At 39.2% G+C, this 12,903-nt stretch overlaps 1 protein-coding gene across 1 annotated transcript in view; it reads left to right on the top strand.

The window, feature by feature from the left end:
• The first annotated feature begins 328 nt into the window (after positions 1-328).
• The window catches only part of abcb7 (ATP-binding cassette, sub-family B (MDR/TAP), member 7), a 29,123-nt gene continuing 16,548 nt past the window's right edge, over positions 329-12,903 (top strand). Inside the window, exons 1-4 of the mRNA XM_060884657.1 lie at positions 329-513; positions 9,700-9,771; positions 10,084-10,158; positions 12,055-12,174. Coding sequence (XP_060740640.1) covers positions 358-513; positions 9,700-9,771; positions 10,084-10,158; positions 12,055-12,174 — 423 coding nt within the window. The 5' untranslated portion in view covers positions 329-357. The remainder of the gene's footprint in view (positions 514-9,699; positions 9,772-10,083; positions 10,159-12,054; positions 12,175-12,903) is intronic.

Genomic DNA, 12,903 nt, shown 5'->3' with positions numbered 1-12,903 from the left:
TTTAATTTTTTTCATTTAAATCTTTCTAATATCTGAAATAGACATTAGAAATAGACCCCCTCACCTCCCCTTCTCAATCTCCTAGGTGATTACCATAAAACCCTGTATATACACGCACACAGATTATATACAGAGGTTTCAATACGATGTTTTTAGTACTGTGAGTTAACCGAAAACAGACGTGGCAACAAGAAACACGAATATACTATTTTATAATCCAATATTAAACTTAATTTATAATTTAATAGCGGAAGACCTAACGTGTCTCAATAGCGCACCCAACAGACGCAACCGATTTACCGTAATTTCAGACTTTAAGTGACCTCAGCGTGATCACGTGCGCACAGTGAGACCAACATGGCGCCGCTCTTGGTCCCGGTTCGGTGCGGGTTCCACATTCAGAGACGAAACTTAGCTCTTCTCCTTCAGAGGTCTAGCTCTTATCCTGCATGGAGCTACAGCAGAAAAAGCGGGGCTGGTGAATTCAGAAGGAAACACAGGAGCACATATGAGGTACTGTGTATATAAAGAATATTGTGCTTTACAGTAACTTACCGCAGCTAACAAGCTAACAGCTAACTAGCCCAACGTGCTAGCTGTTCTAACATCATCACTTAGCTTTGGCTGTATCTTTAATGGACTTCAGAATTAAAGTGCAGCACAGAAGCCGTTAATTAATGTTAGTATTTTTGAGATTCATCTAAATAAATATAAATACACATATGCTATAAAAATACTACTTATTTTGTTGTTTAGTTAAAAAAAGTAGTAGGTGTGTGTGTGTGTGTGTGTGTGTCAGTGTGTGTGTGTGTGTCAGTGTGTGTGTGTGTGTGTGTCAGTGTGTGTGTGTGTCAGTGTGTGTGTGTGTCAGTGTGTGTGTGTGTCAGTGTGTGTGTGTCAGTGTGTGTGTGTCAGTGTGTGTGTGTCAGTGTGTGTGTGTGTCAGTGTGTGTGTGTGTCAGTGTGTGTGTGTGTCAGTGTGTGTGTGTGTCAGTGTGTGTGTGTGTCAGTGTGTGTGTGTGTCAGTGTGTGTGTGTGTCAGTGTGTGTCAGTGTGTGTCAGTGTGTGTGTGTGTGTGTGTCAGTGTGTGTGTGTGTGTGTGTGTGTCAGTGTGTGTCTGTGTGTGTGTCAGTGTGTGTCTGTGTGTGTGTGTGTGTGTGTCAGTGTGTGTGTGTGTGTGTCAGTGTGTGTGTGTGTGTCATTTATACAAAGTTTCATTTAGGTAACCCGAGACATGACAGTATTTTTATTCTCAATTATCCTCATTAATGTGATTTTCGTGATATTCCATAATGGTGAAAATGTCTTAGTGACTTGTCTTAAGGACTGTATCACAAACAGCTCTGTGTCTTCCTACTTCTTATACAAGTGTGATATGAAATGGTGGTGTTTTGTTTGTAAGCAAATTATTCTTGTTCCTGACAGCGGTAGAGCTTTTCTTTGCTTTGATATATTGTTCGCCTCTTACCGAGCAAGACATTTCCATTTCCAGCATTTAGCAGACACTCTTATCTAGAGCAGACTTACATTATCTAATTTTTATACAACTGAGCATTTAAGGGTTATTAAGGGCCTTGCTCAGGGGCCCAACAGTGGCAGCTTGGTGGACCTGAGATTTGAACTCACAACCTTCCGATCGGTAGCCTAACACCTTCTTGACTTGGTGTTGAGTCTGAACGAGAGCGGTACTAATTTTGTACGCACCAGACATGTGATTCAGTCCCAACTGAAGGAACTTTTCTTTTGAGCCAATGTTGTGTCCGTCAGCTGTACGGTCTGGTTTCTATCAGCAATCAGGTCTGCACTGAACTCAGAGTTAACGATGACCCTTTAGTTCCTCAGAAGCTCTCGGTTGCACTATTATAAACTGTTGTAGAAAGGACATTATTTACATTTACATTATTTACACTATTTACTGTAGAGTGTCACCCAAATGAGGATGGGTTCCCTTCTGAGCCTGGTTCCTCTCAAGGTTTCTTCCTCATATCATCTCAGGGAGTTTTTTCTTGCCTCATTCGCCTCCAGCTTGCTCGTTAGGGATAGGGATAGATATATAGTATCTTAAATTTTAATCCAATAAATTGAATCAAATTCAGCTGGTTTGTGAAATGATGTAAACGTTAAGTAAGAGGAGAAGAAGGTGGAGCCATGATATGAAAACAATACGTGGCACTTTATAGATGTTTTAGATCTTTGCACTGAAGAATAAAAACAGTTTAAAAACAGAGTGCAAGCTGTGAAGGAGCATGCCACTGGTCGGAGGTATTAAATGAATCTGCTCCATACCATCTGAGACTGAATCGGTGATAGAGTTACTGATTCTGAACAATCTGGTAATTGTCATTTCTGAACAAAGTGAAGTGAACGAGGATCTGCTGACCCGCTGATTTTGTTTGTACTGTTCACCATATGGTGAGAAAGAAGGTGGAGCAGTGAATCTGAAAAGTGCAGAATAATTCACTATAAACAGTAGTCGCTATTATTACTCTATTATTGAGAGCTAACATGTTTCTTTTTTGTAACCAGTCAGTCTGCACTGACTGAAATGTGGATTGGACATGCCCATTTGAATAAGTATCTAAATATTTATCTATTTAAATGTATAAATAGATATTTAAAAACACTCTCATGGATGTCACATCTGATTTAGTGTCCTTCAAGATTTAGCCATTTTGACAAAATAAACTGCTTGCCAGGTTTTCCATTTTTCTTCAGGCGAAGTAACTAATGCTAAGCTTAAAAAAAGTTACTGGATGGTTTCTTGTAATATTCATTAATGTAGCGTTCATTTCGATATCAAAAAAGACATTTCTAAAGACACAAAGAGCAAAGTAGAATACAATACTTAATAAAGTTTTATTAGAACAGAAAATAATAGACCATTTCCATTAGTTCTATTTCTAGGACTGCCACACAAACTAATTTTCTCAGTATTTAAACAGTGCCGTATTTTCTGTCAAGAGTGCAAACAAAATGAAGCTGTGGTAGTAGAGCGTTCGGGAAATAGACATATATGGAATAACTCGCTTTTATTACTTTAAGAGAGTTCAGAACAAAGAAGAAAAGTGCATTAGTGGAAGACAGTCGTGTTCAGTGATTGCTTGTTAAGAGACAGTCGTGTTCAGTGATTGGTTGTCAGGGGACAGTGGTGGTCGGTGATTGGTTGTTAAGAGACAGTGGTGGTCAATGATTGGTTGTCAGGGCACAGTGGTGGTCAGTGATTAGTTGTTAAGAGACAGTGGTGTTCAGTGATTGGTTTTCGGGGGACAGTGGTGGTCAGTGATTAGTTGTTAAGAGACAGTGGTGTTCAGTGATTGGTTTTCGGGGGACAGTGGTGGACATTGACTGGATGTTGACAGATGTGGTGGTCCGTGATTGTTTGTTGGGAGCAAAGTGTTGCACATGTAACTCAGACTTTACACAGTGGTTGATCAAACCTGTACTTTCAAATCTCTCAAGGACCTTTTTTTTTTTTTAAAATAAATAAAATGGTTAAATGGGTCTAAAAGTTCACCATATATAGTGATATCTTAGTGAAATCTTAGTAGTGCAGGTCAATTCAGTTTGATTCGGAGTTGGGTAAATAAAGGAACATTTGGGAACGAGAAACAATCTTTAAACTCACTGATGCAAACATGTAGCTGTTTTTTTTTTAACCAACACAAAACCTTGTCGCTTCACAAACTCTGGGTAATTAACTCCCTTTAAACACTGTCATTGGGTCATGTGCCAGTCACAGATATCCAACTACATCACTGTATCCCCAAGTCTACTACCTAGTGTGCTATGTGTCTCATAGGGAGTAAACTGAACTGCTAAATGAATCTTTATAAGTAAGTAAAAGTAACTGGCCATCATGTGTATAAAGTTCACTTTAATAAATTAAATTTTAATAGCATTTTATTAACTGAGTGTGTGCGTCGGGCATGCAGTTTCTAACCTGATCACCGATTGTTCCACCCACTGCAGTTTCAGAATAAAAAAAATTAAGTAAAAGTATTTTACTCTTTAGATAAATACGTCCTGCAGAATCTAATGATAATTTATCACATAGTACTGTGATTCAGTACGTTACACCTACGCTGTGAGACGTTCGCATGCATAAATTGTGGTGTTGCTTTCATGTTCTCCTTACAAAGGCCACTTCTGTAGCGCAGACCCTGGATGTGTCAGGATATGATGCAAAGTTGTTACAGATCAACACTCCAGCATTGGCCACCGCGAAAAATATATGCAGGCTGATATACTGTGAGAGAGATGGTTTTTAGTCTGTCCTGAGGTTGGTCAGGGATTGGCTGCTGGGGCAACTGCAATGGTCAGTGATTGGCTGTTGGAAAACTGTAATTGTAAGTTATTGGCTATTGGGAAACTGCAATGAATAGTGATTTGTTGTGATTGTGATTTACAAGTGACCACAACATTTTCTCATAACAAAAATCATCATAATTCATCATAGCGATTGAGTTTCAGTTGATTATTGAGCAAATTAATGAAGTACAACGGGCATTTGTGGAAGTGAAATAATCTTTGAATGAACAGATTCAGAGATGGATGTTATTAGGTTCATTTGTAAGAAAAACACTAGATCTGCACTATTTTGGCATATATTTTTGGCATTGTAAGCATTTACACTTATTAATATGCTATAGCAGTATACGTAATGATTTATTTAATATGTAATAATGCCCTATTCCTTGGTGCAGTGCTTTGGTTAGATTATTTGTTTTGCAAGATTTTAAAAGATTTAAAGAACAAACTCGGCAGGTGAAGATCCAAGGATCCAAGATCCAAGAGGTGACTTGTTGAATATTGCTGAAAAGAAAGTGCCTCAGTTTTACACTAGACCCCACACTTTAGCACAAAATGCCTTCTCATGGAGTATGTGCAGCTAGCTGTGGCCCATTGTCGCGTTGTCACGTGAGGGCAACTGTCAAAACAAATGTTTGCCATATTTTGCGACTTATGCCAAGCTAAGATAAGGCTGCACAGGCATTCCCTCCCTACGCCAACTAGATTAGCTACAGTAGCTCCAGCCCTTGCTAGCATTCAGTGAGTAATGACTGGCTCTGCATCTGCACTCAGGCTTGTGCAGAAACATAACACTGTCACTTTTACAGCACTCAAGGAACTCAAGTGGCTTTCTCATACTGTTTTAACAGACATTCAATGATTTGATCTTAGACGTTTCCTCTTGATTGAGTTGGAATCAGGGTCATTTCAATGCTCTGTTAGCTCTGTTAGGGGAAGTTCAGTAGGTGAACTACTGCAGGACAGAAGGATCAAGGTTTAGCTTCAGAGTCCAGGATGCAGTTTTCTTTTAAAGCACTGAAGATTCCAAACATCGTGTCGCAAAGTATAAAAAAGTTTGCGCACACCTGGTCATCACACCATTATATCTTACACCTTTAACAGTTGCCACAAAGTTAAAAGCTCACACTCATAGGAGGTATTTTTTGTGCTATAGCGTTACAATTTAACTGGATCTAAAGCCGCTTTTGCGCTACACTATTCCCTTGTCGTTTACAATCCTGCTCACACTCTACAAGATAATCAAAATACAATTTCTGTAACAGACAGACTATTCTTCAGTCTATGCTTATCTTTCATCCTGTCAAATAACACAATGAAGATAGTTACTAGGTTCTGTCATGCTAGGTGTGCAGGAAAGTAATCCCATTCTCATAATAGAAAATACACTCTAAAGACAGAGCAAGTGCTTGTTTATTAACTAGCTAAACATCTAGTAGGTGTACGTTTATTTCCATATAATGTCCCTTTTTCTTCTGTCCTGAGGTAACTGTGATTAGATTAGAAAGACATTTTGGCTTTTTGACTCACTGATCTTAACCCCCGGGTAGAGGAAGGTAAAAACAAAACTGCAATGTAGAACTGGTTATGCTTGTTAACAATGTGGTGCCAAACATGTGCAGTGTTCAAATGTTACAGCTAAATGCTTAGCAACAGACACTCAAAAACGTGAAAGTTGTGGGTGTCAGTGAAGACTGGGACAGCCCATAGTTTCCGAGATAAGGACAAAGCAGTAAACAATGACTCTACTGTACTATTAAACACAAGTCTCTCTAAGCTTAATTGGAATTAAAAAAAATCCTTATAATTTGCTCTTCTGTTCTTTTTTTCCGTGTTTGTTTTCTTGGCTTTGTGTGTCTCAGGAGGCTTAAAACAGCCAAGGTGGATTTACATGTCAACATTTTTTCTCACTGATGTGATGTGAGACTAGCTAGTTATTTAATCCGGTCATTCACTGTATTTATGCAGTCACGGTGGTTGACAGCATTAATATGCAAATAAGAAGGTTATAATGTATAAACAGGCTTAGCAATGTGCAGTGTGAAACTCAGATTATAAATGGCCAGGATTCATTGTTAACCTTGGGGTAAAGTATGAGCAGTAAAAACAAATTAACCCAGAATTTAGTCACCCAGAGTGAACCATTTCAACTGTAAAAGTCTAACTCTACTTAAATACCATGTGTTCTGTGTACGTTTTGAATTTGCTCCTATAGTGCGGATAGCTGAGTCACGGGTTTTGTGTAATCATACGTGCTCCTGTTTGATTTTATCCTTTGATAAGGGACCCAAACGTGTTCCAGCATGACCTTGTCCCTGGTCATAGTCCATAAAAACAAAAACGTTTGCTGTGGAGGAACTCAAGTGTCTTGCACGGAGCCCTGAAAGGAACACCTTTTGAATGAACACCAATTCCACCCCAGACCTCAGCACCTGACATCATTGTCTGATCTCACTAATGCTCTTGTGCCTAATCGAGCAAATCCCCACAGTCTCACACACGCCAAAATCAAGTCAAAAGCCTTCCCTGAAAATTGGAACTTATTATAACAGCAGCACGGGAATAAATATGGCCATAAACCTTTGGCTATGTAGAGTACATCAGTGCTTTGTTAAAATATAAAAAAAATATCTAAAATGAGATCAGGCCTTTGTCTTAGCACTCAGTGAACCACTGAGTATTTTATATATACCCTCTCGAATGGTTTCTGATTCGGAAACTCATCTAAAATCAGTTGCGTATTTAAACAATCAGATAACGGAAAGCTGAGAGTTCAAATTCCAGAGAGTTTTGTTTGAGCCCTTTATCGAGCCATTTCTCATTTATATTCAAGTGACTTTTGAGTGAGGTAGAATTCGCTTCACGTACAGAAGCGAGCATTAACGTTCTTCTCAAGCCCTTATAATTGTACATAACGTTATTAGGGTTAAGAGAAATGGTCACCCAAAGCAAGGGGCTTGTGTAGCCTAGAACATATAGAATAGTGTTGTCATGTGTGTAAGTGTTCTTTAACTAGTGTGCTATCTAATTAACCTTTCGTCAGTGATTCTTGTTACTAGGCGAGAGTCTGTGTGCTATAAATAATGGTCGCATAGACACAAGTTTGTCCTTTCAGATTGCGCAGGTGCGGAGAATATAATACAGATGTGTGGAACTGCATGCAGTCTGATCTTGTAAAACAGATCTGTTATGTTAATGCAGTATTTTCCGATCTTTCTGGCTTTCACGTAACTTTTACCGTTGTTTCTGATGCTTGAATTCTGTTAAAGCATGTTGTAGTAAGTTAGTGTTTTTTTGTTTAGAGGTTTTTAACGAATGTGCCCATGTGTTGGATGACAAAATTGATGTATACTTTGTATAAAGCTCTCGGATACTTTCTAGTTATTGTCTATTTCGTACTATTAAATTGTTCAGATTTCCACATTGCGAACGATGCGCAATTGTATGACCACAAAATTCATCCACCTCCTGTGCTCATTTCATTGCTCTCAAGATATGAGTGTATAACAGTGAGGAGTGTAAAAAAATGCATCCTCCTGATAAACATCTCCAATCCAAACAGGGCTTTAGATTTTATCAGCAAGAAATAAAAAAAAAAAAAAAAAAAGATACAGCTTTACATTTGAGTGTTACAAAGTGCAGCCTTTTGTGTTATACATTTGTTAACAAATAGCAATTTAAAACATCTGTTTGTTGTTTGTCTGCATTAAATGACGCAGTGTTGCCATGAAATCTCCCTTATTTTCTGAACAAATGTTTAGAGTCTAGGCTCAGTTAGTAAAAGTTGGTCAGTTTTGGTATAATAACTTTTGGTAATAGCCTATATTTAATATATTTATTACATACACTCACTGGTCATTGCAATAGGACACCTGCTCATTCATGCAGTTCTCCAGACAGATAACCACACGTAAGCACTTTGTCTGTCCAGTATTAGTGGGTCTGTGCCCACTGTAGACACCGAGTCCTGTTTTTCACTGACGGAAGCCGAACCCAAAACGGCCGTCTGCTGTTTGAGCCCAGTGGCATGTTGCGTGTTTCTGTGCTGCAGATTCTTCAGCACAGCTGTAAGGAGTGATTCTCTTCATCACATTACATTTTCCTCCATTCTGATGCTGGTTTTGTGCATTGAGCTGCTGCAACATGACTGGCTGATTTGGATAATTGTAGGAAAGTGCAGGGGTATTGCTGTTCCTATTAAAGTGTCTGGCAAGTGTATCAACTTCAGCCTTATGGTTATTAGTGTCTTTCTCCTGTGTGGTACTTGTGTGCATAAGTGTGACCTTTTACACAGCACATTGCTCGAGTTAATGGTGGATGATACACCGATAGAAGCGAGGTATCTTGTACAGCCCAATGAAACAGTATTTATTTGGCATTCTGGGTCACGGGTGGGCTGTTGGATGTGAATAAAATATCACTAAACCAAAACTAGTGTCTTTTCCACCCACCAGACGTGTGAGACTTTTCAGTATCAAATCATGTTTGTGTATACTAGAATTGTTCCAGGCCACTGAAGAAACTGTTATATTTCTGACTCGGTACATTATGGGTCACTGTTTTTATTTATTTATATTTTAATTTTTTTAACGTTTATTCAAGTGTAAGAACATGGGTCAGCTGGTGTTTTGGTAAAACTACCCTAGAGCCATTTAAGAAACAAATTCTTTGCACTTTAATATAACAATAAGCTGTTATTTTCTTATTTTTTGGGGTCATGTGTGAGCTAGGCAGATTGTCCACCAGCAATCCATCATTAAACTCTGAGAAGAGGAGCAAACACTCACAGCTTGCATATTATTTATCAGCCTAAGGTTCATTTAGTAGACTCGTGTCTTTGCTGTTGCATTTTGGGGTCGTATCAGGTTAAGTAGTAAGGAACTGCACTTTAAGTACATTGCTGATAACATCTCAGTGAGGGGAGGGGGTGGGTTATATCTCAAAGGATTCTTAAGGATGCATTAGGTTCTGTCATTTTTTTATTTCATCAAGTGGTCAGGATTAGAAAACAGACGCCGGTGCACGAAGATCTTTGGCTTCGACTCATTTACATGGTCATCATGACCTATTAGGTGACTCAGCACTGTCTCATAGGTGTATGCCTCCACCTAAATGTTATGTAAATGAGCCAAATGTGATAAAGAGAATGCAAATGAAGAAAGCATAACAGAAAGATACAGCCCTCAACCTGAACCCAGCTGAAGCTGAAGGCAGCTGTTATACAGACCGGGTGAAGCATCTCGAGGGAGGAAACTCAGTGTTAGCCGATAGACGTCAAGCAGTCCTAGCAGTCATCAAAAGATATTCCTCTTCTTCTTTATCTGCTTTTCTTTTGTACTTGGTTTAGATCTTCCATTAATCAATGGCTCTTTATTTTCTTTAACTGTTACAGAGTCTCAATCTGTCATCAGCATGGACATCCAGTCGAGGAGATACCAATCGACAAATGCTGGAAGCTTTAAAAGTACATTTAATGACCTTTCTTGTATCAAGTGTTTCTATAAATAAAATCATCCACATTTGAGTGGGATTTTATCACATTTTGAGATTAAATGCATTCCCTGATAATTGTTTTTTTTTTTTTTTAATCGTTTTCCTTTTCCTTTATATTGTATCATCTGCTCTGATATAATCATGTAATTGATATGGGTTTATAAAGCGTTCAAGGTAATTTATTTGTATTTTTTAGTCCTAAAATCTTGTATAAATGCCCTAATGAAATATCATCCATCCCTGTTGAAGATATCAGGATTAATATTTATCTTTTGTCTTCCAGCATTTAAGGATACCAGAGCGAACATGCTGGCATGGTCATGCAGGAGGAGGCCTGAGTGCAGATCCCAAAAATGTGGTAAGCTTTACTTTAACTACTCCTTATCACCACCAATAAAAAAAAGCATCTCCAAGCTGCACCACACATCAGTGTAGTAAGGAACTTTTAACTGTACAGTTTTATTGAGCCTGTGCTGCCTCAGATTCCCGTTCTCAGCTACTCGAAGCAGATCTCAGCGTGGACTTCTGCTGTTCTTCTGCAACCCGTCTGCCTCACGATTCTGCATGTTGTGTTGCTCTGAAAACTGTGTTGTTGTTGCAAAGAACAGTGTAAAGTACAGTCGTAAAGACTGCAACCTAGCTGTCAGTTTCTCTCCAACCTCTCTCCTCACCAAGGCATTTCCACTCACAGAACTGTCCCTCACTCATTGTAAACTTTACAGATTGGTGTGGTGTGTAAATCATCAGGAGATCAGCACTTTCTGAAAGACTAAATCACCTTCTCTGGAGCCGACAACCATCTCAGATCACGTTTTCTCCCATTCTGATATTTCATGAGAACCTTAACTGAAGTTCTTGATCTGAATGCACATAGATTTTATGTATCGTGCAGCTGCCAAATGATTGGTTTGTTAATTACAGTAATGAGCAGGTATTATCGGTGTTCTTATCTGACTAGCCGAAAAGGACGGAATCTTCAATCAGTACCGATACAGAATAAAAGATTGCTTTAGTATATACACTGTCCTGAAATCAAACCAGCTTTCTTTTCATTGTTCATAGTGAAGTGAAGCTCATGCCTTGTTTTTTTTTCTTTTCCTCATCACATTGCCTCACTGGATGCGGCCAAGCACAGGTGTTGTCTATTTTTAATTTGATTTATTTTGTCCTCTTGCCATTCTGTCAGTGCCTCATTTCTTATGTTACCATATTGACAGGATTAGAGGGAGTTTGCTCTTTTTTTTTTTTATTTTATTTTTTTTGTGCAACAGTAATGGCAGCAGGTGGGTTGATGGAGTAAACAGGTTGGCTGGCACGCGCAGGCGCAGGGCGGCTCTAGGGAGCCGAGTGGCGTGGGATGCCAGGCACCACCTGCAGCGGCTACTGCTGCTTTCTGCCTCGGCCATATGACACTGTATCCCTTGGCAATGCAACGATGTGCGTCTGTTTGCGGCCTCAGAGAAGGTTTTACCTGCTAAATTTCTAAACTTCGCCATCTCTTATTCGAGGATGGCAACTTGCAGAAAGCTGTTCTTGCTCTCAAGTAACTTGTGCAAAGTCCTGATTTAGGAGACTGTTGTTTGTTTAATACAAGAGAGGTATAAAAAATTCAAACTCCAGTCCATGCACTGAGAGCTTAAAAGAGTTGAAAGTGATCCTCACTCACTCTCACTCTAACGCAGCTTGTAACAAACAGGATGAAATGTAGCACTCGAGCATAGTTGCATGTTTGATTAAAGAAGCTGTCTTTAGCTGCATACTGGAGCATCAGTGTCATGTGTGAGCAGCTGTACATTAACTATATAGACCTCTTATTAAGTTAAAATCGAGTCGCAAACCTGATTAAAGAATTCAAATTCTGCTTAATGTAGGAGTTAAATGTGCTGGGTTTAACATAATTTTAAAAACAAGTTAATCTAATTATATTGCCAGAGGACCTTAGCACACACAGCTTTAATGTGTCATCAGATTCATCGCATCAGTTAATTATCAAGTCCATCATGATGTGAATTGTGTGTCGAGAGAAAGGAAAATGCTAAACTGTGCACAGCTCTGAGTCACGCAGAGCCAGACTTCAATGCTCTTGTTCTAAAAGGGCAGTTGCATTATTTTATTAGAAATCTAAATCTAAAGGACCTTGCAGCCATTGCGTTGATGGTGGGTTTTTTTTTGATAACTTGCATCATCCATGGTTATAAAAAATGGTAGAGATTTGATCAAATGATGCATGTTTTTTTTTTTTTTTTTTTTCTAGCTAAAGGAAGTCGACTCAACCAAGATCCTTTCATCCATGTTTGCATACGTTTGGCCTAAAAATCGACCGGATTTGCGAGCTCGAGTGGCAATCTCACTTGGCTTGCTTGCTGGAGCTAAGGTAGGTTAACGTCATTGAAGCATGATGTCTGTTCATTTGTGTTTTCCACCAGTGCAATAGAAATGACATTCATTATTTGATGTCTGTGATGTCTTGTCTGGCTTCAATTATCTCAAGCCTTTCTGATGTGTTGCTGTTTGAATCATTTAAAAGACTAATAGACCAGTGCCTTTTTGAAACTTTCCCCCCCCAGAGGGAAACAGTCAACAAAGAGGAGCCTTACATTTTAGCAGCTTAATTGTTTTTCTTGTTATGATTCGTCACCAATTTGCACCTAAAAGAAGACCGACAGGAGCACGACTCGCAAGTTTATTTCCACCTTTTCTCAATCAGCGTGAGCACAAACGAGCTGCACACGTACTCTACTGTTCTCCGTCAATGAGCCCAGTCACAGTCAAATGGAGTCTACTAGTGTTATATGTCTTTGAGGGATTATGTGTCGTGTCTCCAGCATTAATATTTCCCAGTGTGTTCCCGCTGGAGTTCAGGAGAGGGCGTATCTGGAAACACAGATAAAGATTGACAAGCGTGTCAGAAACTGATAACCCGCACCGTTTTATCAGCCTGTCTGGGTTCGTGCTACCTAATCACGCTGGGCCGATTCGTATGAGGAAAGCTTGTCCATCAGCGGTCCTTCATTAAAATATATATCTCTCTGAGAAATCTTGAAACAGCCTTTTTGTCATGACTCAGAGGATTTTTAGCCGCATTCAACCAATCCAGTGTTAT

This window comes from Tachysurus vachellii, chromosome 13, assembly GCF_030014155.1.
Source record: "Tachysurus vachellii isolate PV-2020 chromosome 13, HZAU_Pvac_v1, whole genome shotgun sequence".
In the NCBI taxonomy this organism is placed as follows: Eukaryota; Metazoa; Chordata; class Actinopteri; order Siluriformes; family Bagridae; genus Tachysurus; species Tachysurus vachellii.
This window is presented reverse-complemented; position numbering and strand designations above follow the sequence as displayed.